The following is a 25,886-nucleotide window of genomic DNA, read 5'->3' as shown; positions in this document are numbered from 1 at the left end:
TCCTTGAAGCACAAGTGCACCAACGTTTATTGCCAGTGTGTGTGAGTGTGTGTATGTGCCATCGCTATTGGGTGAAAATTATGCCACTGGAGAGTGTGTGTGTGTATGGTGCTGCAAGCAGAGCTGTAACATGTGTGCATACACCCGGAAGGATGCGTCACCGTGCGCTATGGTAATGAGGTTTTCCCGCGTGTAAAGCAGGCGCTCGCCGGCGTCTAATAATCTACGCATTTGTTCGAGCATTACCCGTGAGGAGCAATCGTGTTGCGCGTGAATATGATTGATTGCGACGCCTAATTGATGGGTTTGTTTGAGGGGACAAACACATTTAGCTGGATAAAATGGCACCGTTTGTGGCAAAGTGGAGATGGGATTTGCAGTTTGGCTTCAAAACTAGAGCAATTATTGCTACATAAAAACAAAATGTTTCCACATACACTTACACTTTGCTTGCTGTGTCAAAACTAATGTGATGAAGTGTTGCATACATCCGTGCACAGATTGCACAGTAAAATGTATTTCTAACTTTCCATTCCAGCTTTGTTAAAAAAGTTCCATTTCGTAAGCGAAAGCTTCTGTTTCAGCTGGTTGCAATTCGCTCATTTTAAAAATCCACAATCACCATTCATGAAATTTCATTTGAATAAGCTTGCTTCGTGAAGTATATTTCCTGCAAATTACTTACATTATTAAAATGCAAAACATTTCCACCCCATTCCTGCCCCGGCAGCAGCACCAAGAGTAGCAGCAGCAGTAGGAACAAACTTTCCACCACATTCATGATTAGTGCTGGAGTTAAACCGGAAAGTGAATTAAATTCTTTGTCTCGATTTTTCCCCATTCGCAAGCTTTTAAATCCCATTACGAAGACCGATTCCACGTGGCAGGTCGTTCCTGTGGCCCTCGCCCACTCACCCCTCCTATAGAGAGTGAGGGGCAGTTGGTGTGCCCCATCGTGTTCGTATGCTGGCGGAGCAAAAGTTTATGTAACACTTTTCTATTACAGCTGGCCACAGGGCTCCGGGATTTTGGGAATTTTTTTGTGTGTGTCTGTTATGCTGTTTTGCTGGTTGTACCGATTATACCATACGACGGTACACATGGGCACAGGAGAAGATAGAACAGATAGAGTGAACATTGGATGTTGGATGAAAATTACGGAAAACAAAAAATAAAAGCAGGAAATGTACACAGCACAATAACCGTGGAGAAAAAAAAACCTAAAACAGCACAACAGCGTGGTGTGGGCGATTGGGAAATGGGCGCAAATATGCCTGCAAAAATTAAAGCAAAACCAAAGCGGGGCAAAATAAGAAATGGGTTGCAAAAAATACTGTGGTTTACTCTTGCCATGGCATACGCGGGCGCTGGGTCACGGCGTGCAACAATGCGGAATAAAAGTTAAAGCAATAAGCTCTTCACCCTTTAAGGTCGGGCTTTTCCAAACCTCCCTGCTTGGTTTGGAACGGCTGGCTGTGGCCGCAGGGCTAATGCTCCAGATGCTGAGCTCTCTCTCCTGTTCCTGGTTGGTCGGCTCGAGGGGTAAAGGTGTCGTTTTTTGTTTTGTTTTTGGTGGTGCACCACCTCCGTTTATTCGTTTGCACTGTTTGCATGGGTGTGGGTGCAGTCCGCAAAGTTAGTTTAGGCACAAGTTTGCCCGCTGTCTGGTGTAGTACGGTGGGCCATTTCGTGTTTTATTCATTATCACTTTGCCTGCACAAAGTATCGTACCAGAGTGTGCAAATACTGCTCGCGGGTGCTGGATTGATCAATTCAGGGAGAAGGAGAACGAGGAAACGATTGGTTGGAGCACATATTGACGAGACGATTCTGTATTTTATTAAGGGAAAATTGTTAGTAAAGGGGTCGTACAAAGAACAATGGATGTATTAAAAAGAAGGAATATAAAATTTAAATCTAGCTTGCCCTGTATAAAATCGAACATTTTCTGCTATTCATTTTTTTAATCAAATTTTACTGAGTTTAATTGATGTAATTCATTGAAAAATTGTTGAAAATGATTCTTTAAATATTAGTCATAATTTGTTTATCTATCCTTGCTAGAAATATTCATTTAAAAATGAAATCAACATTAATGCACGTTTTTAAAGGTTTAATCCATATTTTTCTGCGTCTGCAATTGGAACGAATTTTCACCAATCTCGATGCCTACGTGTACTGTACAACCAACCAACCAACATTCTGCGGAAATGAATGAAATTACATAACGATTCCGCTTCGTTCGCATTGTGTTGGGCCCAAACATGGGTGGGCTTTTCGCATTCATTAGCATTATTTTTCGGGCCAAACAAGAGGCATTATTCATTTGTAAACGATTCTTCATTCGATTCATTAACAATATAATGTGTAAGCGTTTGTGTGTGTGTGTGTGTCGAGTTAATTGTGTACCATTTATCTTGTGCGGTACAGAGAAACAAATCCATACCGTGGAAAACAAACGTAGAAAACAGGGAAGAATTACCAGTGTCAGCATTTTGTCGCCTGGCTGGGATGCGTTTTTCGGGGGCACTGATTCCTGTGGCTCAAATATCCGGTGGGAAATAAATTTGCATCAACGTTTCCTTTTTGTCGTAGCCTTCTCCGCAGCTGGATTGAGACGGGTTTCGGTGGGAACGAAAGGGCAGGAAAAGCGTGTCACATTGTGTAATAATTTCATTTTCAGCTACCGTATCGACGGACATTTCGATGGTGGGAAGGTCCCATTGGTCAACCGTTTGCACGTAGCCGTTCCTGTCACCTGTGCCTCGTGCGGCTCATGGGTGAACGAGAAGTTGCGTGATTTTTGTTTGATTGATTGCCACTGGGGGGAAATGAAGTTATGCTTCGGACCTGCGCCCGTTCGCTATTGTTTTACCACGGGTTTAATTCTTCTTGCCGGTTGGAGTGTTTTTTGTCCGTAGGTTTCCGACGCTATAGTTTGCTCTTTTATACGGCTGACATTATTACGCAGCAGGGAACCGTGACCGTGGGTGGGTAAAGTTATTATGCGAGCCAGGCTATTAAAAATGCAAATGATACACCCCATACGACCGATGACTGCTTTGGCTGCGGTCAGCAGTCAACGGCGAACGGTTTGGTAACGTTTTCGTTAAATAAAACGGTTTGGTAATGCAGCTTTAAGGGCTAAGAGCATGTTTGGTGAGTTGGTGGTTTATGCGTGAAGTTGGTGGCCTTCGATCAAACCCCAGGAGATCAGCGGCGAAGAAGTAAGCTTACTCTCCTTGCCAGCTTTTTGAACTATTAATGAAACAAACGAAAATTACAGTACGATACATTGACTTAAGGGAAAGGATCGATTCGGTTACCAAGGATACGCAGCAGTGAGGGACAAAAGCAAACAAGCAAAGCAAACAAATAACAAAAATCAACTACTAATGTTGGCCGAAATCCTGCCCTTCTGCCTCGCTTTAAGTACTGTTACTTAGTTCCATAAAACAATTTTTCTCTTCCGATTGCTGCTATCTCTCTTTGTAGATATAGCAAATCGTTGAACGATTAATTATTAATTGATACAATCTGCGCTTGAATCGACCGACCGAAACCGGCCGGTCTAGCGCTAGAGTTCATTTCACTTGAGCTCTGGTACAGCTAAACTGGTCGTAAAAAGTTATCACAAACAAAAGAAGCAAAAGGTAACGAACCAGGGAAAGAAAGCAGAGCTCATTAATAAATCAATAACAATACACTCGGGTGTTGGAAGGAAAGGCTGTCGACAAATCTGTTTTTTTTTTGCTTTTTGCTCTTTGCAACTCGACCGAAAGTGTTCATTCGAATTAGAGGAAACACCTTAACTTGCTTAAAAAGAGTACAAACAGAGTGAATGTGGTTGAGTTTGCAGCTGAGGATTTGAGCAAAAATCCATGTTGTATGAAGGATAGAGTATGTATTTTTATAATGTTTATAATGTTTATAATATCCCAATTGTAGATTTCAGACGATTGTTCGTAATCGCTAGTGTAATTTAGATTTTTACTGGCGCATCTGGTGGCGGCTGGTGGAAGATGTTTTTGGTCATCGTGGAAATGGTCGTGCCGGATCTCAAAATTAAGTGGTTTTTTCATCGTTTTTTGCTCCAAAAAAGAGCGAAATGCATATTAAAAATGTGTATCTTTCTATTACCATGCTTTTCCAGTCCAGTTTGAGTAAAAACAAGGAAAAATAACATATTTTCTGAAGCGTAATAGAAATTTACGTTAACATGCTTCGGTCAGCCGCCAGCAGATGCACCAGTGACAATCAAAATTACACTAACGATTACGAGCAATGATAATAATGAGGTAATGATTTACAACCAATGTTATTATAAAAAGCCAAAACTGATGAACTTCATTCTTGGAGTACATTCCTGTAAAATGTACAAAATGTAAAATGTAAAATGTAGGGCAATTGCTAGCTAAACACCGTTTTCTTCTGTTTGCCGATGACGTTAAGCTGTTCGCTCCTATCAACGATACCAATGACTGCATCAATCTTCAACATGCCATCAACCTGTTTAGCATATGGTGCCGTGATAAGGCAATGGTGCTATGTATCGAAAAATGTCGTGTTTTGTCTTTTCACCGTTCTCGGTCTTGCACACGATTTAACTACCAGATCGATGACATATCCGTTGAACGCACCGATACATTCCGCGACCTTGGGATCATTCTCGACACAAGTTTAACATTTAACGATCACCTAGAGAATATAGTGTCTAGAGGGAACCAACTACTGGGTTGGATTATTCGATCAACGCAAGGTTTGCGTAATCCTATGACCATAAAAACCATCTACTGTGCCTACGTTCGATCTGTGTTAGAATATGGCAATATTGTTAGTGACCCCTGTACCGAACAATGGAGTAATCGAATCGAGGCCATCCAAAGAAAAGCGACTAGATATGCTGTAAGACTCTTACGATGGCGACAGGGCGATGTGTTACCGTCATACCATTCCCGGTGTCTGCTTTTAGGGATTCAGTCGTTCAAAAAGCGCCGTGAGATAGCTAAATGCCTTTTTATATCAGGACTACTTAACCGCCACATTGATGCTCCTACTCTATTAGCTACGATAGAATTTAACGCGGCATCTAGGAATCTACGTACACGTCAATTCATATCCGTCCCTCGTTATAGAACTCGTTTTGGCCAGTCTGATCCTATGTCAGCTATGTGTCGAACTTTCATAAATAACTTTGATTTATTTGATTTCAGCATGCCACAGAATGTTTTTAGAGATAGACTCAGGACACAACTTACGTAATAATTTTTTTCTCATAATACATTTTCTATTCTTGTGCACCTGTTCTCCCCGATCGATTTATGTACCTTACATAGTCTATAAGCACTAATTTAAGTACATTCATGTAGGATCTTCAAGATCCCGATGGATTAATCAATAAACATAAAAAAAAAATTTTATAAATCATCGCTTGATAAAATCATTCGATTGCCCTTTTTACGTTTATTTTATATGCCATAATCCAATAATCCATTGTACCACTTCAAGTTAAAAATCCCTTTACGATAGCTGCATAAAACACATAAAACACCCCTGGTAGAGTGGTTGCATACATGTAACGTCCTGCTCTTTTTATGTATGGCGTACCGTACCCAATGCTGACCACTCAGAAAAAAAATACGTCCTCCCCAAACGTGCTCATTGCTTCCATTCTTTTCAGTGGCGGCAGTTTTGCCCCCGGCCCGAACCGTCCAATGTGGGCTAATCGGATGCACCATAAATTGGGTTTAAAAACTGACCAGCGCAGCATGATATTTTGCAACACTGCGGTTTTGAGGGAGTTCCGGCACGAAACCGACTCCGACTCCCGGAGCTGGAACGAGCGACGAGCTGGCGGTACCACATCCGGGTACGGCTTACAAATGTTTAGCTCTTGCTTGAGATGGTTCTGTGTTTTGTTTTGCCGTTGCAGCATTACATGTGTGCCTCCCGTCAGCAAGAATGTTGATGTTTCCGGGAGGGGGCAGGTTACGCCGCAGCACATCAATATTGATCACCTTACTGTGTGTATGTGTGTGTGTTAGGTAGAGGATGATCGGTCGTAAGGTTGAGTGGAGAGTATATTTTGTGTGTGTGTGTGTGTGTTAGTGTTATTGCTGCCTTTGCCAGCCCGTCCCATTATCATCCATTATGCTACGGAGCAGAGGGATCATCGTAAGCTGAATTTAATGTAAAAAACTACCCCTTTTTTGTGCGCAACACACTGTACGGGTAGATCCCCCTGGCGCCCCGGAGTGTAATAAAAGAGTGATGATGTATTATTTTTTGCACACTCTCGCACAGGGCTTTATAGGATGGGGTTTTTGGGAGCCTATGGTTTTTTTCTTTCTAATTTTCCAACCCCGAGGGAATGTTTCATTTCAGAGGGAGCAGAAGAATGGCTGCCGTTTTGGGATTCGATACAACACGTACACGTATGTAAGAAGAATGTTACACAGTAGCTTCGGTCTCCGTTGAGTAAGGAGAAAAGTGTTTTAGTGTGATTGGAGTCGTTCGTCGCTTGTGCAACGTAAATAATACAAATTGGTCGTACAAAAAAGTGTCTAAAAAAGGCGTAAAGAGGTAAGCAAGTTTTAATGACTTTTAGAAAGAAACTTATGAAACATAAGGGCAAGAATTATGAAATTCGATCCTTGATGGATGGGAAAACAATGTCGAACAAATAATTTACCAACATAACCGTTTGAAAGTCGAGCACCGCTCCATCATTATTGAGCTTGCCTGATACGAAATGACTGAAGAATTTTCCCTCTCGAACTTACCTCCCTCCCCACCCCTTTTACCAGCCGTCTACCGTCGGCACTCGGAAAACAATCCTTTTTCCTCTTGAGTACCCCTTTTTTCACATCTAATGAACCGTAAAATTCTTGGGATCATCGAACGCCGATGATTAAGTGAGTGGCTTGAGGGCGTTATTTTATTTTCTTTTTTGCCGTTCGACGGGCGAGAAAAACGTAACACGTAAAGTGCATTTGTGGAGAAACCCGTCCGTCGATGTATATACCGCATCCTTTGCGGCGCACACATACATCTTTCTTCACGCAACCATACACACACATACACACGTAGAGAACGATGGTTTCGTAAAGCATCCCATTTAGTAGAATGATTGGTCAACCACGGATAGCTCGATTATCCTTTTTCGTAGAACGATGCTATTCGTTGCTTTTTTTTGTGGTAACTTTCTTTTTTTTTGGGGGGAGACTACCATCTTCCTTCAACCATGCTTTAACACTCTGCACACTGTGTCTAGTCGTCGCGTTGTTAGCGTCACACCGAAAGGGTCGAATTTCCGGCAAAAAAGACTTTTTCCGAGACCCGAACCCTGACAGCGAGGCTGGAATGAAAATGGAAGAAGTTAAAATATGGCCGTTATAAAGTTGCTACATGGTGGTGGATGGTCACCCACCACTAGGCTAGACCCATCGGTGGAGGGTGTATGTGTTGCTCTTCAACCCATCGTCCCAGTTTTGTAACCCGCTAAGTGAAACAGTGTTAACACTGATGATGGTCGGGCCTATTTGTCGTTTTAGACCCAAGTCCTTTGCCTTGCTTCATCGACCAAAAAGGTTAGAGTCGGCAAGGCGAAATGAATGGGAACTCCGGCTGAAAGAATGTCAAACCCCATTTCGGTGGGTTATCTTCAAACAATTTGTTGTGTCAGTGTAGGGCGTTCGACGACGTGTTGGTGCTGGGCTGGAATCAGGAAGATGTGCAGTAAGAAGAACAAGTAGAAAGGGTCAACCTTTATCGGATCTGGGATTGGGAATTCATAACGGATTGTCGGAGTCTATCGAAGGGTGCAAGGTTAGGAAATATGGACAAGCGATGTCTAGTTTCCTTTTTCGATTCTTTCTTTAGTGCGCACGATGATTGCTCACGGTAGGCTTTGGGCATGGGGCATGGGAACTGTAACGGACGATTGATGACAGGGTAAATGGGGTGATAAAATGTAGCCAGGATAGAGGTCCCATTTTATTCAATCAATGACGGTTCGGTGGTAGTTTGTTGCCAGTTTGGGAACAAATGTCTGGTCTTAGGAACAGATTTGGTGGATAATCGTTGTGCGTTGACGGTAAGTATGAACGCGTAAGGAGAATTTATTTCTGTCTCACACTGTTTTTTTATGTTTAGGTATTTGATTTTATGGTCATTGTGTGATATTGGAACTTAATTAAAATTATTTGAAGTATGTAAAAGTTTAATCTGGTATGCTATTTGATGGTGGTTCAGTTAGACAAATGCATTCTTGTACGTTTTAATAACTGAAAATACTGAATAACTGTCACCTTTTAGATAGTACGCAAATTGCAACATATCAAGTAAAAGAACTGCTTTATTCGATTATTAGTTTGAAATCTTTTTTTGTCAGAATGATAACGTGATACCGTCAGTAGTATTATTTCTTTCTTTTCATTTTAATGCACTGCGGCACGTTCGATCATTTTGCTTGCGCGTGATGCAACACGCACTATAAGCTTTTGCGACTTATTCTACGAAGGATAAGAGCTGATAGAATGTCACTAGTAAAGCCCAGACCAACATGATGACGAAAATCAGGTTATTTCATGTATATGCGACATTATGTCCTGCTTCCTACCTATCTTTAATTCTCGTCAGTGACCGTAGGCTTCGCAGGGTTTCCTCCCAACAATACTTACCGTTGCTCTGTAAGTTTTACAGAGAAACCTTGCAACAACAAGGGTTCCCGTTGGCACTGTCTCCTTTTGCACAAACGTTTGATGTGGTTTTATGATTGTGCTTGTTTGTTTTCCTAAAAAAACCCACAAAACTTTGGGATGATCGGTGTAGATCCGAAAAGACCCTACCAGCTAAAGACTGTGGAAATGTGTTTCAGATAGTATTTGGTAACCCACTCAAAACCACCAAACCGGACACGTGGAGTAGCCGAAGCTTATCAAGGCTCTTCTTTGCTAATGCTCTCACCCACCCAGATTGACTCTGTGTGGTTTATGGGTAGGCGAGGGCAAAAGTTATTGACATCATTATGTACTGATGTTCCATCCCGACGACTTCTGTTCGATGGTGTATGGTTCGATTTTAATATCGCTCGTTTCACCTGACCGAGAGTGTCCTTTCCGGGTGATACGGGCACCACAAAACATGAGCCTGCCACGAACCTTCCTAGCGCAAAGGTATGGATTGTTGATTTTTGTAAACTTCTCACCATGCGCCAGAAGGGGTTTGTGTCAGCTAAAAAAGGCTCTCGAAACACGTTCGAAACACCGACGAAGGAGGGACAGATATATTGTGTGAATGTTGTCATAAAATTTCCATCAATCATCAAGCCAACGGCCAACTTTATCGAAAAGCGAGGTGTGAACGCATGGAAAAGTATAAGCTATTGGGTAGAAAAGTTGAAAGCTTGCTGAAAGTTGTCCCAAGAAATTCTTGTCGAATCCAAACAGGCTACCCAAAAAAAAAGAACCTACCGCTGCAACTTTGAAAACATTCCCGGGAGGAAAGGCCAGCACTCAATTCGGGTTTATGTGTACGGGAACCCCGGTTTAGCTAAGCTGTGTACGACGGAATGGGATGGATGCAGCAAATCTCTCCTACAGGCGTCATCAAACTTCACCGCGCTGTGTGCACCTTGTCGATCCTTTTTCTTCCTCCCTATTCCGTTGGACTCTACATTGACAGCAGAGCAAGAGCATTAAATCCTTTCAAATTTTCATATCACTTCAGACTTTCGTCGAAAAACGGACCCTGCGGGATGAAAATGTGCAGTTGCTGGTACTACTGCTTTGGGAGTGGGCTTTTGCGTAGGGGGTCTGAGAAGCGATGGGGCACGGTGGAAAGTTTTGTAATAAAAAAGTAATTTCACCTCCCCTCGAGATCATCTTGAAGCCGTTCCTCGGGTTTACCCTTCCCGAATGGCGAACCTTTCGCTATCGTCGTACTTTTTCGGCCGTGATTGCATCCGCACGTAGACGGAACGGTTCAGCGAACGGTTGCCATAAAGTATGAAGTGGTAACTATGGGCAGGTTTTATGAGAAAGCTTTTCCTGTGTGTCACTTTTTGTGCTGCTAGTGGGGAGCCTTTTTTCTCGTTCACTTTCATTGAAATACTAAAATTAGATGATGCTCCTTATGGTAGCAGTTCATTTTGCCGGCAGATGATCTATTCGATTAAGACCAAATGATGTTTTCGCAGCACTACCAGCAGCAAAACAGTTGATAAAGAAGTATAATTTAGTTATTTATTGATTGTCAGTTTTGTTTTCTGATGTAAGTTCATCTATTGATTGCTTTGTACGCTGTTTGTTCCCGTTTTTCGTTGAAATCAATTTATAAGAATCCAGAGGTATACTTTAAACGGAATCGTTTTGTTGCTTCTATTTTTGTCTTTGTGCCATGGTACCGTGAAAACTGTTCCTTTCTGTAATAATCTCTCCCTGGTGGCAGCTAGTAGCTCTGCAGCAGGATAAAGATACACGTGTAAACAAACGATACTGAATAATAAATTGACCATAATCCATCGATAGCACATCGATAGAAGGAGAGAACGGCAAACAAAAGATGGGGCAAAAAATGAAGAGCAACATAATCAAAGAACATAAACAAACCACCGCACCGGAGACAGGATGGAGCTAGTCTTGATACGTCAGAGCCACCGTAATCCTTAGCTCAGATAAGACCACCCTGCTGTGTAACTTTGCCTGTTTTTTTTGTGTATAGCGACTAGTTTTGATTGCAAGGATGAAGACTGCGCTCACACCCATCTGTAGTCAATCGAGAGTATTACTATCAGCCCAATCGATAGCTGAGCCTGTACGTTATGTGTTTGTGTATTTTTCTTTTCTTGCTCGAGCTGTTTTCCCCATGAAAAAAGTCGAGCGTAAAATGTACGCTGTCCATCATGTACCCATAGGTGGATGAAAAATTAAATGTTGCCGGGTGAAAGATAAAAGCGCAAGCTTGCTGACCACCGTTCTGCGAAGGGTTTAGCTTATGGTCAATTTTCCGTCCGGGTGGTTTTGTGTTAATCTCGCCAAGCGCTGTGCTGTGTGTAACAGTGGCAAGTCGACCGGCAACTATGTTGTGCACCTTTCGAGGAACACATCCTATCAGGAACCTAACTCCTCAGGTAAACTGTTCGTATTATGCACACTCTTTTTGCGATGTAATTAAGCAACGAGTTTAATATTATTATTAAACAAGCTGATTTGTTTAACAGTACTCATTTACAGGGTTCTTCCGATGATTTATTGATCATTTTCACTTTACGCTCCGTTACATTTTTTTTAAACGATGTCATTTTTTGCCTGTTTATCAAATGTTTTTGATCAATCCTAGGGTGTAATGACTACTTCGAAATTTAATTTGATTTTTTTAATTGTAAGGACAATATCCATAAAAGGTGGAACACGTTGAAACATATTAAAAGAAATCAAAAATAAAAAGTGAAACAAAACAAAACTATTTTAAATAATTGTACAAAAAGTTACAGTGAAAAGGATTGAATTACGTACTTTGCATATTTCTAAGTTGATCCTATAGAATGTTCTTCAATTATGAATGTCAATTATCAAATTTGCCATATGAAATCTTCGTTACATGATATGTTACAAATCAACTAATGGTAACACATTATGGTAACAGCTTTGATTGGCTGAGACAACAATAACACATATTCCGTTCTATATATTATCATATGCATGATAATGAGTAGCGCTACATGGCGTTCTTTGTTTTTACACGAAGTATACGCAATCCATTAGCTTATTAACAACCGGCAGATGCACCATATCAAGCATTTCTCTGGCTTGTCTCGGTCTAGCACCTCGGAATGTAGAAGTAACGCACAGAGCTTTCTTTTGTTGCAGATAGAATGAAAAATCTAACGACTAGAAAAGCAGAGAGCTTTGCCTACGCGAAAGCACAACACATTTTTTAGACGATTGCTCGAACAAAAAAGACGATCGTCATCATTACCGATTCTCCCATGCCATCTCAAATCCTCAACATTCCCTCCCATACTGGTAATGGAATGTTTAAAATTGTTTCCCTGCATCCAACGGGAACATTTTCATCCTCATCCACCAAAATCACACCAAAATCCGGGGTGTGTGTGTCAGGGAACAGGGTTCATAAATTTAAGTGACTATTATCTGCACTCGCAGTTGCTTAACAGCCTTCCGAACAGCCTTGTATGTGCGATGGTGCGGCTCTTCAAGCACACGTGGGTACAACAATGCTGATCGTTCACCGGATTATCGCTTCGCCGTTGGTTGCGATGTTTCTGGCCCTTTTACACGCCCCGAAAGCGAAGGGATGAAAAGGTTAAAATCATATTACCGGGAGCAATTCAAAGCGCGAAGGGTGGGTAGGATATGGGCAGCGGGAGGTCCTGTCGAACGATTGGCTATAATCGTTCGCGGTGAATGGGTCACTTCCGAGAGGGTCGTGGCCATAATTACCGATTGAATGCTTTCCGGTCGAGCGGAAGCGGGCCGGGGCATGTGCATTAACGGTTGCGGTCCTGCGCTTAATGCAAGTGCAGCCATGGTCGTTGTTAAAGGCGGCGAAGCTACACGGATTGATCGAAAAGCGTGATTTACAGTGTAACGAGCAAACAAACGCTTTTTGATTCGTTTGCCTTTTGAATTTATCTGTAATTAACAAAGAGCTCTCAGTTGAGTAGAGTTGAAGTAAATCGTTAGTTTGTTTTTGTCTAGTTTATACTCTTACACAAAGTGTTTCAGTATGAAATGAATATTCATGTATTTGCTTTTGTTTAATATACTTACATAAATTAACAAACCATTCCAAACACGCGCGCTGCACTGTAACAGTTGCGGTGCCACTGTTCATTCGCTGGAAGTAATAGAGTCGATTGATTTTATTGCATTGCAAGATATTCGCATCACACCCAGCATCCTCCATTAATGCAGCCCGGCACAATGGTGCCACCATTGCAAACGTAATATCCGGTGCCGGTTGACGGGTTCGCGCTTTTATTGTTTGCTCGTTCGTGCATCCCGGACCCCGGCGCAGGCTCGAAACGCGTAGTTGCTCATTACGCGAGCACTACTAGAAACTGTAGTGTAGCAGCTAGTGTGTGTGTGTGTGTGTGTGTTGTGTGTGTGTGTGTGTGTGTGTGTTTGTTGCTAAACTAATGTTTCCTTTTTTTTCAAACAGACCCAGAAGAAGGTGGAATTTAATTTAAAAAAGCAGCCTGCTCGACGTTGCCTGCTTTGAAGAAGTGCGGCTGCGATAAGAGAAGCTACACGTGGAGCTCTGTTGTTTAGCTGTTGCAGTTGCAGCATTACAAAAGGCAGCAGCTGGTTGGGATTGAGTTTGCGTATAACGAAAGCATAAATATTAATTAGAGAATGCGATAAGCGTGAACCGGGGCGTGAAAATTGATTCTTTACATTTGCAAGGCAATGCTTTCGCGCGCCAAATGCTGAGTGTGTAGGAGAAAATGCACTTCAACACTGCTGTTGTTATTTATGGGGTAAATGTGCAACACTTGATGCGTGCCTTTGATATTCTATAGTTCTTTTAAAACATGCACAGAATAGTAAAACGATAATGTGCATTTTAACGCCAAATGTAACATGTACAATGTGAATGAAGGAAGTTGCTTTTTTGTATTCAATTACCCTGTGATGGAAGAAATTTATTACTGCTCTGATAATTTGTTTGAAGCTATGAATTTGTGTTGGATCTTTACGAACGGATAGGTACAATCGAATCCGATTAAAATATGGTTCGTAATTCGATAAAGTGTAGGTTGATTGAGTTTAGTTTAGTTTTATTATTTTACAATAAACAATCTCCAACTCTGGAAAGTAATAGTTTACAATGAGCATGTTTCGCCCATTTATAGAACTATCCAACAATAACCCAATCCCCGTTTAAAGCAATCCTGTTTGAACAGTTCAACTAAACTCGCTCGATTCCAGGGTTATTGTTGCCGTTGCAAACCCCCCACTTGCAATTGCATCGATATTTGATGCCATGGGCTTTGCTAAGCTGACAAAGAACGACATAGATTATGGAGATGAAGCCGAAACAATCGCCCATCGGAGCCACCGGAGGTGCAACCGTTTGTGATGCGAATTTCGCACATGCTGCGCATCGTCCGAATTGAGTTTGAATGTTGGATTTTGCGTTCGATTGGCACCCGGCTGTGCAAGCCTCCCGCCGCTTTCTTTTTTCATCGATACAATAATTCCGTCATGTTTCTCGTTTTGTCGAGTGCCGGCTAAAGAATGTCCGATTCCGGCCATTGGTTTGGCACAGGGCGTTTGTGAAGCTGGAGGGAGGGGTGGAATTTCCTGTCAGGCAGATGGTTTTTGAAAACCTCTCTCCACCGGGACCGGATGCAGCATACACAATCGGTGTTTTGTGTGTGTGGGTGTGCGTGTGTTGTCAATTCACAATTTCCCTTTCGAAAGCAATTGCATTTGCCCGTTGCATGCTTTGTGTGATTTTTCGCACCGGCAGGCATTTCCTCTGTCTGATTTGGAAGTTCCCAGCTATGAGATGGGATAGGGGGTTTTGTTGAAAAAAGCACTTCCTGCTACATCTCACGCCGGCTGTCGGCTGCCAACCGACGCCGAAATCTCGCACGGATACATTCCAATTCAGGAAATGTAATGCAACGCCTGCTGTGATGATAACGTCGCCGTAAAAAAAAAACACCTCTCGCCCCAGCTGACGGCCTCGGTCATGCTCCCCTTTCTGGGACAGCCGGAAAATGATGACGTGAGCGATAATTGTTTTGAAGTTGTGCGGGGTGGGAAAAGCGTTTTGTCGAATCGAATTTTTCCCGAATCCACCAACTCAATCACCGGCACAACACAGACGGAAAACTGCGGCCAACACCGGCCCACATCTGCAGCTGACATGAGCTCGTACCGTGCACAGTTTGATGTTTCGATTTGAGCGGCCATATTGTTGCGGTGATTACATCGGCTGCCGCGCGAGTCCGCCACTACTCCAGTTAATCACCGGAACCTTTGAGCGCTTTATGCTTGGAGGTTGAGCCGACCATCATCATGGTCTGGAGCTGCGTCGGGTAACGTCCGGCGGAAGATTGATGAGATTGATTACGTTGAATGAGCGCGTATGTAGGTGGGCGCACCTGCTCCTTTTGACAGCGCGTGTGCATTTGTGATTGAAAATTGACATGTGCTTGAAGCCGAAGTTTCCATTCGAGCTATGGGTTAGCGTTTAGCGAAGTGGATTACGCTTTTGAACGACCGGGGACGGATCGGAACGGGCAATGGGATTTAGCTCATTGATGGATGCATCTTCCTTTCTGTGAAGCTACCATCATTGTCCATCATAATAAAGGAAAGTGCATTTAAGATGCATTCGGTGTGTGCTCAAGCAAGCCAGCACCACTATTGCTAGAAGTTACACATCGCAACATTATTCTGACACGTACGAACGCTTTTTTTTCATGCCATCAGATTCCGCAACAGAGCTCCATTTGAATGGCGTACTTTGCACAGTCGATTGATGTGTCGTGTTCTTTACACCGAGTACGTGTGTGTGTGTGTAAATATACGCTCTTTGATGTGGTTGTGAATGGAGTTCGGTGCACAAGGAATTGTCATATCCAGGAATAGGGCAGTCAGAGCGGAAGCTTTCTGTGGTAAGAGGAAATTGATTCTATTATTAGGAAGCCTGTGTGTACATTCAATTCCATTTGATTTGAGGTAGTAGCTTGGTACTGCATGTGTGGATGTATATTTTGGTGTTCGGATGAAAGAGAGCTAAGGGAAGAGTGGATTTACGGAGAATGACCTGAATAAATATTGCTTTGTGAAGATCTGTCAAATATTTGTTAAGAGGTAAGAAGTAAGGCTGAGATTGTTAAGAACGCAAAGGAAGTGAACACAGTTTGAGTCTTGCAAGAGCTTGCTTGAAGTGATTTGGAATGTTGATCCATAATAGAAGAGTTTTGCTTACGCAGAAAGGTACAGCAAAATCCATTGTGATGTAATGTAATTGAATTTATTATACATAGTTTAATATTGCAATGCGTGAAACTACATCTTACATCATTCAACAATTGCTTCACTTAGTTTGCAGAATTTTGTTCACAAGGTTTCGAATGCCATAGTCTACGATACACCTAGAGGACCCTCGAACAACCTTTGTACTGTGAAGCATCATCTCCTTTTAAGCATCAGCAATTAAACAGTGCCACGTGTCTCTCACGTTTATGACACCGTCCACTGGTTTCTCTGGAGCGTCCGGAAGGTATCAACCTCGCCGCACCAGCACAGCACCACCCCAGATGGCGTATGTTGAACTCCTCGCCTCTGTCGGGTGGAAAGCGCTCCCCCTCAATTAGTGTCCAATATCCCGCGAATGTTGCACCCCAAGCAAGGAAACGAGGAGGAAAAAGTTTTTAATTAAATTAAGCCCGATCTGAACACATTTTTCACAGGCTCGACCTCGCTCGCGTCTGAGCATTATCAAGGTTCGGAGTGTTGGCTGTGTGTGCACTGCCGGAGCTAGGGATGGAAACAACAAAATACCGCTTCTTCTCTTTGTATACTTCTATCAGCAACGGTGATGGATAATTAAAAATGCATCTCATTTCAAAAGTCTCACGTATTTTTTGTCGATGGTTGTTGTTTTTTGCTGGAAGTTTGACCCCTCTGAGCCTATGATTTGCTGTCACTTTCGCTTCTGCTGATCGGGTTTTCTGGGATGGTTGAAGAATGTTTGCGCTACATTGATTGATGTAGCACGCCTCGCTCGACGGTGTGCGATTGATTTGATTGTGCCTCTTCCTTGGTGGGAAATTTAATTTAATATCCACTGCTCTGACGTTTATGAACAACACCTTCTCACACGCCGCGGACAGATCGGGCTCGGTGGACGAGTTTGCGAGCGCTCTGGTGTTACAAATTGTTTCAACTCGATTTTTACGCAAGCTCGTGAAAATTTGGTTGTTCTCGTGTCGCATCCTCTCTCGGGGCGAGAGTAGATTTATGAAATCCTCTAACGGCGTAATAAATCCATCGAACTTTACGCTCGAGTGGCGTATCCGGGCATGGGAGCATGGGAGAGATTGAGGCTGAGGGCATCTCAAACTTTCGCCAAAGGAATCGGTTGGCAGAATGGCAAGCAATAAGTTATTTTGTTTTGGACCACCACTCCTCGTGCTGGCGAGAAATCGTTTTTCAAAGTTGATTTTACGTACTCCCTGCTTTTCCACTTGCTGTCAAAGCCCTCTGAATGGGTCGCTTTCCTTTGCTTAGCGCGGAAGGAGGAACGGGTGAAATGGAGTGAACACGAGTTTTTGCATACTTGCAACGCGCCAAGGCGTGCAGGGAAAAGTTTTCTAATCACTTCGGGTGACTCTCCGCCTCTGCGGATGAAGTTCGGGACGATTTCCGTCACCATACCGGTCATTAAATGCTCGAGTGAGGGTACGATGGGTGAAAAGGAAACAAAAAGAAAAGTAGAGAAAAGAATACATCAACCGAACCGAAGCTTCTGCTTGACTGGTAGCTCGCTCTGCGAAAGGGTTAGCTGGGTGGTTTAGATTATAATTGCGTAACTTGTGCCGTGTGCCTCGAAATATGACTCGTTTTATGTTCTCCATCTCCTATCTCGCTCGGGCTTTCGGAATGTGCGTGTTGGTTGCTAGCTGAAGGCAGGCAGCCGTGTGTAAAAAATGTAAAAAAGAAGCTTCCACGGGCCCAACAGATGTAAAATGTGTTGATTTGAAGCACGACGTTGATGGTGGTGAAAAGTATTAATTTAATCTTAAATGCACTGAACCACATCGACCCTTAATCCTTTGCTATGGAGTCAGTGTTCTATTTGAGTGAATTTAACCTTGTTAGTTCCCATTTTGATGGCAAGGATTGATTCGATTATATTTAATCAATTTTACATTAAATCTTGTGTTGATTGATTTATTGTACTAAAACCCGATCGTTTATTTCTTAATAGTTGTTAAATACTGTACTGTGACTATCTTCTGAAGATAATAATTTCTAATCCAATATATGTCAGATGGACTGTTTTTAATGTGCGCAGCTAGAATCAGCAAGTCGTGATAAAAAACGGTCCATAAAAAATGCACGTAACCGTAGTCGTTTCGCTTCCCATAAACTGAACCGTTTGCTCAGGAGCAAGTGTGTTTGAAGCAAGTGTGTTTTTTCCTTCTCTCCAGCTTTGTTTCGGTCACAAATATGCCTTTAAGCTAACTATCAAAGCACATAAGAAGCACGTGCCCGGTGCGGCCGATGCTCGTAAAGCGAAGTTCCTCCGTAGGCCGACCGCTTGGCATCTTGAAGAAACGCGAGCAAAAATGCTTAAAATGCAGAGGCACGGTAGAACGCGGACGCGAAAGAGGATGAGGAGGGGCAAAAAACAAAAATATAAGCACTTAGGCCACCAAATGCTTAAACAAAAATATCGCCATCCATCGACAAAGCACAAGGGTAGAAGGCTGCTAGGCTGCTAACCACTATCGCTGCTGCTGCTGTTTCTGGCGGTTATGGTCGGCTGTTGGCACTAGCGGTACTGAAAGTTATTGCTGTTTCGTGTGCTTGGCATGCTGGTTGTTTTTTGCTCCTGTTACTTGCTGCGTTCCAACTGTTTGTTATGCCCACCCATCATCAGTGTGTAGAGCATTTGCTTGCGCTCGTTTTGGTGCAATTTTCAAACGCTTGCGTTGCCGTTTTTTACTCGGCTGGGTCGCATTACGTACATCAAACGAAACAAACACGTCTCTGTGGGGGCAGTTTTTTGTCTGGCACTGCAGTAAGCGGAATCTGATCCAGCACGCATTGTAGGCTGCAAATTATTGTTGTAAAAGCTTGGAGACTCTTTCTTTGGTTGGTAAAACGCAAGAAAAAGTTAGATCGGAAGCTTGCGCTTGGAGCGGTCGTAAATTATGAACAAGTACTAGCCAGCGGTTGATGCGAGACGATAGGAAGTTGAGGGCAATTCCACGGCAAGCGGGAAAATGATGATGATTATTGCGAAATAACGATAAGCAATGAAAAGGACAATCGTTGAGATAATAATGGTATTCATTTCCGATTATCATTTCTGTGCCCTTTGATTTCACGTGAATTCCAGCAGAGAAAGCAATCATAAAGATCACGTGCGAAGGAAATCCAGTCTGGGCCATCGCTGTAGTAGCACACCTTTTGCTGTTGCGTGCTGGCGTGAAATACCAGGCGCTTCCATCGATCCCCCGGTGGCGGCAACTCTTCCATTGCCTGAATATGGTCAGTGATTGCGAGTCAAAGCGCCGGCGGGTTTTTTCGCCTCATCAGCCCTTAGTTTAGATGGCAAAGTCGGCATCTACAGCAGTGGCCGTGTCAATCATGGTGAAATTTCATGCATTCTCCCTTTTGCCCTGAGGGGGACCTGCTCGGAGACCGTTCGTGACCGGTTTTTCGGTGCTGTTTTCCACCCGGACAAAGCATTTGCAGGATGCCAGTTATGAATGTCGATGAAAAAAATAGGTAGACCAACTAACACCCGAAAACTCCAATCAACTGCCAGCAGTGAAACAATAAAGCAGCTAGAACAAAGCAGCAGCCAAAACAAAACAGAAAAAAATGGTACAAAAATCATTCCAAACCAAGGTGAAACAATCGCATAAACAATGCGGGTAGGAATTGATATGAGCGGGGAAAAAAGAAAAATTAAACAAATGGGTAGAAGTGGTTCATTTCGGTGTGCGAGAGTTAGAACAAAACAAGCGGTCGGCAGGTAGGCAGGACAAAATATTCAGTGTTCAAAAGACCAGCCAAACAAAAAAAAACGGATATTTCAGCTGTATAGAAGCTTTTATTCGTTTGGCCGGTGGGGCCATGCAAAGAAGGCATCTTCTGGGCGGACTGCCTGATGAGTTTTCGGAGTGATATTCGCTGACTGGCTTCATAATTATTGGTATCATTTGTGCACCTCTATTTTGCTCTGACACGCAGCTCAAATTTAACTGAAATTGCTGTTGGGTTATGATTTTTTTAAAACAGTTTTACAGCCCAACAGAGAGTTCTTTTTTAGCTTGGCATTATGTGTTCCATTTAGTATGGCGTGACTTAGCGTTGTTCGCTTGGTACATTGGTGCCAGTTTTACATCCGTCCAAACACGACGTGAAGAGTTTGATGGCACACGATAGTAAAGTTTATAATTTTGTTTTATTGTTTTCATATTTTGCTGACGTCGTACTGTACATGCGTGCACCGACACAAAACTGGTTCCAAAACGAGCAGAGTAAAAGTAGAGATTTATTTTGCCACAATCTGCATGTCCAGCTCCATGATGGACAAAAGCGGAACAATCATAAATCAGCAAGTATTACAATTTTTTGGTCACCACTAAATGGTTCACTGGGCTGCATGGTGATATGTTTCTCCTCCCCACGATCAAGCATGCGTCTGGGAAGCGTAGGGAGCCGTTGGGTTGTAAAGGTATGGTTAGATATAAATTTGTGCTGTAAAGATTTACCGTGCATCAGGCTTGTTTCCGCAATGCTGCAGGAACAGATGTCCATGATTCGTGTTGTATCGTAAATCAGACTGCTGATGATGCGGCATAAATTTAAATTTATCAGAAAAAATGTTGCAAAGTGCATTCTTTTTACTGTGATTTATTAGATATGGCTTTTTGTAGCTGCATTAAGAAGATTTAGTAGAAAAAAGGATGCATTTCACTATTATTTCAAATCTTATCCAAAGTTAGACACCAGTGTCTATGAAATCTATTTTATCTTTATGTAAGTTTTTAAATCGAATCACCCTAATGGCAAAAATATCCATTACTATTATCAAGCGGCCATTTCAAATCTATGCTGCCAAGATTGAAATAAATCCTGCCGTTGGCGTTTCTATTCCAAAGGATTCGATTGTGAATTGAAAATGGCTTATTCAGTGTCTAAAAGCAATTTTGGTTTGTGATCAAAATAAATAATCAATTTAAAATTACTAGCAAGGTAACATGCGATGCTATTCTTGAAATCAACTTATGTATACAAGCCCATTGTGAAGTTTGTTTAGTTCTTTTTTATACTTGTTTGGTTATAGATACAGCTCTGATTTGTTGTCGCCTTCTTATCTCGATGAAAGTAAAAGCTGCAAGAAACGAACAAAACCAACCTCCCTGTGAGAAGCCACTGTATCTACCTTTGCTCTCTGTACCATTTACACCCTCAGGGGGGTTGTGCGAATTCAGTTTCTGGAGAAGTGACCGTACCGCCGACCTTCCGAGGATCACGGTCTGTCAGTCTGTCTGCCCCGCATCATGAAAAATGAACGAGGCAATTTGAAAATTCATCCCAGTGACCCCGCTGGGAGGCTCCGTTGCACACTCTTGGGACCTTTTTCGGTGCTTTCGCCTTTGCGAAGCGTCGGTTTGGCTGGCGGCCAAACACTAGCCTTGCAAAACCGAAACGCCCTGTGCCGGGTTTTGGAGCGATGGGTATTGTTTTATAAATGCATGAAAAGTGTAAATCGTTTACGAAGCCATGCTAGTCGCCGGGATGGGTAAGTTCAATTTGTTCGACAGACGAGCGCTTTGTACATTCAATTTTCCGGTCAACCTTTTTGACATGTGCTCCGGAAAGAATGGATGAATGTGTTGCTACCTGTGTCTAGTATGTGTCTGTGTGGTGTTTGTGTCTCTTCCACCAAAAAGGCAGTTCTCTTTCAAGGGCTGAACTTAATCCATTTACAACGGCATCTTTATGCTTTTCGCATACATCCTATTTTTATTCGAATAGTTTAGGCGTATTGGCGTAAAAGGTGTGCATGGCATTTTGCAACACGGGGTGACACGAGGGCGAACACATAAATCGCTGCGAAGAGACCCGAAAATGTTTGGCGCTGATGAAATATTCAGCAGCAAACGGCTTGGCAGCGTGTAGACTACCGTTTTGAGTAATTGGGTGAACCAATTTGTGTGCAAATTTATGGCGAATTATACACTTCACAAGGTATGGGTGGACACGACACGATACACAACATGCAGGTCTGGCGCGCGCGCGTGTGTGTGCTGTTTGTGATTGGGAAGTAAACTGTCAACTGGTCATTTAATCATGCAGTCAGTGACATTGCTTTAATGGAGGGCAGTGCATTTAGCAAATGTGACATATTTGAAGGATACACAGACGTTTCAAATCTAATCGTTAGCAGTCACAACAGACTTGGAAATGGTTCTATTTTATTGTTAAAATTGTTTTGAATTTCAGTGAGTTTTTACAACACAAAACATATACCATTTTTATGTGTGTCTCGCTCGATATCATACAATATACGGAATAACATTACTTTAAGCTCTTGTCTTGGAGCAGAAATAAAATAAAAAAGAAACCCCTTGGCGAGGGACAGTTATTGTAGAAAACGTACACCAATGTAACTCAATCCCGATCAAGACGCTTTTCGATTTCCTCTCTATCTCTCTGCCTCTCCATACAGTGGCAAATCAGGAAGGAAGTACGGTGACCCGAAGTGAAATACATCGATGCACGTTCGCCACAAAACTGGTTGGATGCGGTAGAAGTTGGATATTCTGTCAATTCCTTGTAATGGTCGGTGTGTTGAAAGGATACTATCACGTCGTTAGTTTAGCTATTGCGGGTAGGAACACAAAGACGCAAACCACCAGAACGTTGTCCCGCTACTTTATCAACCCGACAAAAGCGGATACGAAGCGGAAACACACTGATCATTCGTTCGAGGATGGTGTGGTGTATTACAATACACTCATTGTACAAAGAAATTGTATACTTTTTTGTGGGTTAAAAATGTGGGATTCACTATAAACAGAACAAACGTAGCCCTCGTTTTGCCGTGCCTGGTTGGTTCTCCTAGGAATGGTTGTGTGTAATTTTTCCACTTTGCAATATGGATTAATAAAACGAACAAGCAGGAAAGCGACACGGAACCATTCCACCGGTATCAATCCAAGAAATGATTGGCGTTTTTCCTCTCGCTCGTCTCAGCACCATCAACAGTTTTCAAACATAATAAAGCAAGGGATTAAGGGATTTGATAAAGCAGCGCGCGTATCGCAAGCTTTTCAAAACGTAACCGAAATGATCGAATGGATTGAGCTTAATTTACATAAACGATCGGTTTGCCTTTTTTTTGCAACAAAGGAACAGGAAAAAAGCTCACGGTGTAACAAGCGAAATTGGTCTGCGGTGGAGAATTTTCGCGGCTCTTTACCTTCGCGTGCATGCAAACGGTACAGATTGCGTTGGGATTGGATGGGAAGGATGGGCAAAGGAAAAAAAAGTGCCACAAAGAAAGCAACATCCCGTTTAGCTTGGACTTTATCTGTAAGAGGATTATATATCTGATTGAGCGCGGGAGCGAGCGATTGACCGCGAGGGAATGAAGTTGCCGCGTGCCTTAAGTGAACTTATATCGTGCAGGAATGTGTTTCGCATTTTCCTTCTTTTTTTTTGTGTGTTGTGGTCGCACTGAGTGAAACATTGCCTCGGCGTTATATTCGCTATTTTCTGCTCGTACTTCACCGGCAACGGAAGCAAAAAGGTGCTGTGGTTAGGTGGGCTCTTTTTACTTAGCAGTTTCGCCTGCCTGGTTGATGTTGCTTGCCGTCCAAAAGGAGATTAGAAGGGGCGGTATGCGTCCCCTTTTCATCAAGGGAGTTGGGCAAGGGAATCATGATAAGTTTCTTTTTATGATTGAATGCGATCAGCAATTCGCAGTGGGTATTATTTATTTTGATGAGTGGGTAAGATTCACGTTTAGCAGATTTAAGGCCTGCTTGTGCTTTAATTGTTAGTTTGCAGCTGACAGGGGAACTGATAAGCAAAAATTTTTCAATAATAAATAAGTATTTAATTAAACGTCTGTTGTTTTCTCTTATGGTATGGTTGGTTGGGTTGTTTGAGAACCTGTGACTATGTAGCCACTTTATTGCCTTCAATTTGGGCTGTCCTCTGGCTTTGTTTGCGTATGGTGAAAAGGGATTTCAATGTTGGCTAAAGCTCGAACCAATTAACTCTCACCGTGAAGGGTTCAAATTCATTGCCAACCCCTTTCCATTACCGTGAACGGTTTGTTGTGTTACCGGAATTACCATACCCTCGTGTGTGTGAAAGGTTTATTGTGTTCCCGAAGTTGACGACACAACGCTCGGATCGGAAAATGACAGTTGCAGTTTCCACAATGTACTGTACTGATTGTGTTTTGGATTAAAAAAGTTTCACTCCCGCTGAAAGGGTTGGATCGATCCCGTAGCACATGGCTTGCGCACGCCAAGCGCTACATGATACATGAAGTTAATCGGAAAACAAGGTGACGTAATTAAAATCATCACACGAGGAGACAGGGTAATGGAGCACATTTGGTAGCTGGTTTGGTAGAATAATCCGAGTGAAAGGCACTTGACCGCTTGATGGGAGCATGTTTGTTTTCCATTATTTTTGCGCAATAAAGTGAATGCTTTTTACTTTAAATGTTGCTTTTTTCAAAAAGCATAAGAAAGTGTTCCCAAACGAGGAAAACCCCGATTGAGCAGAACATAGGAAGGATATTAATGGTCATTGAATTTAATTCACCTTTAGCGTCGAGAATTTGGGTTTTGGCAACCTAGTGTACTTAAGGAATTGCGTATAAAATCTTTATTTTATTAAAAAGTAGGCAATTCATAGCGATTTTATGTGGCAAAGAGTTTATTAAAATAAGCGAAAATAATGTAAAATCATATTAAAACATATTAACATATAAAAGACATATTTTAACACTATCAAAACGATTGATTTTGCTCTCACAACACATATATAATGTCTATGAACAGAATGGTAAAAATAATCATGCTCTTTAGGAACAAACCAATCGTTGCGAGGCAAAGCAAAAGCACAATAGCAATGAGCACAATTTGCTTCTCGCACTGGTACAATCATCCAAGAATACTAAGTATGTTTGAATAGGAACAAAATGCGTGGCAACTTAATTTGATTCCACCGTCAGCTTGTTTTTACACTACTTAACAATCATCACGTTTCTTTTCCACCTTTACAGCTCACCGAACATTACCAATCGTCGGTTCCGGGTACCGCGGTCTACTCCGACACTCACACACAAACGCACAGACACCGCACTCAACCCGTTCCGTTGAGCGCTGTGCAATCGTGGTGAAAAGGAAACCAAAGTAAGGTGTGCCAAGTAACGGCGAGCGACGGCGGCAACCAAGGGCAGCTGCACAGGGATGCAGTAATGAAGTGCATACTCAACGGAAGCAGCATTAGCAGCGCCGGCGATGATGCTGAAGCGAGCAGTTGACATGCAGCAAGTGCAACGAAGTGAAAGAAGGCATTCAATCGTGGTGATCGGTTCGAAGCTGTCAGAAATTCAATCGAACCCGAACAACGCTGCCCTGGAAGCTGGTGTGGTGTAAGGAAGCATAAAAGCAACCAAAACGTAGTCCTTTGCTGTGCTGTGTGTGTGTGTGTGTGTGTGTGTTTGTGGTTGAAGCTGTGACAGTGTAACGGTGGATTTTCGCTTTCGGGTGAGCTTTTTGTTTTTTCCAGTGGTGGTTGTGCAAATTGAAACACAGAAAAAGGGGTATTAATTCTGCGCTGATTGGTGGAAAATATAAATCAGTAAAGTTAGGTTTCACCTCTCGGTTAAAGGAAAAGTTGATCGATAAAATGGGGGGTAACATTGGAATAATGTCGACGGTGGCGGCTTTCCCGGTAGTTATCGTGCTGCTACTAGTGACAAGGATGTCGTTGTGTGGTAAGTTTATTTCCTCACTGCACTGTTTATATTTTCAAACTTATTTTTAGGACAACACTTTCTCACGAAACTGAAGCCAAATGATTCTCCTATGTATTCCTGTGGAGCTTTTCGCTGTGTAAAGTTGTTAC

At 42.5% G+C, this 25,886-nt stretch overlaps 1 protein-coding gene across 4 annotated transcripts in view; it reads left to right on the top strand.

Annotated features, from left to right (window-relative positions):
• LOC121594934 overlaps positions 1 to 25,886 on the top strand; it is a 55,731-nt gene that overhangs the window by 8,698 nt on the left and 21,147 nt on the right. For all 4 annotated transcript variants that reach the window (XM_041918784.1, XM_041918782.1, XM_041918781.1 and 1 more), the window contains exon 3: positions 25,039 to 25,755. In XM_041918784.1, coding sequence (XP_041774718.1) covers positions 25,668 to 25,755 — 88 coding nt within the window. In that variant the 5' untranslated portion in view covers positions 25,039 to 25,667. The remainder of the gene's footprint in view (positions 1 to 25,038; positions 25,756 to 25,886) is intronic.

The sequence above is a fragment of the Anopheles merus genome, chromosome 2L (assembly GCF_017562075.2).
Source record: "Anopheles merus strain MAF chromosome 2L, AmerM5.1, whole genome shotgun sequence".
In the NCBI taxonomy this organism is placed as follows: domain Eukaryota; kingdom Metazoa; phylum Arthropoda; class Insecta; order Diptera; family Culicidae; genus Anopheles; species Anopheles merus.
The sequence above is the reverse complement of the archived record's forward strand: the minus strand, read 5'-3'. Positions and strand labels throughout refer to the sequence as shown.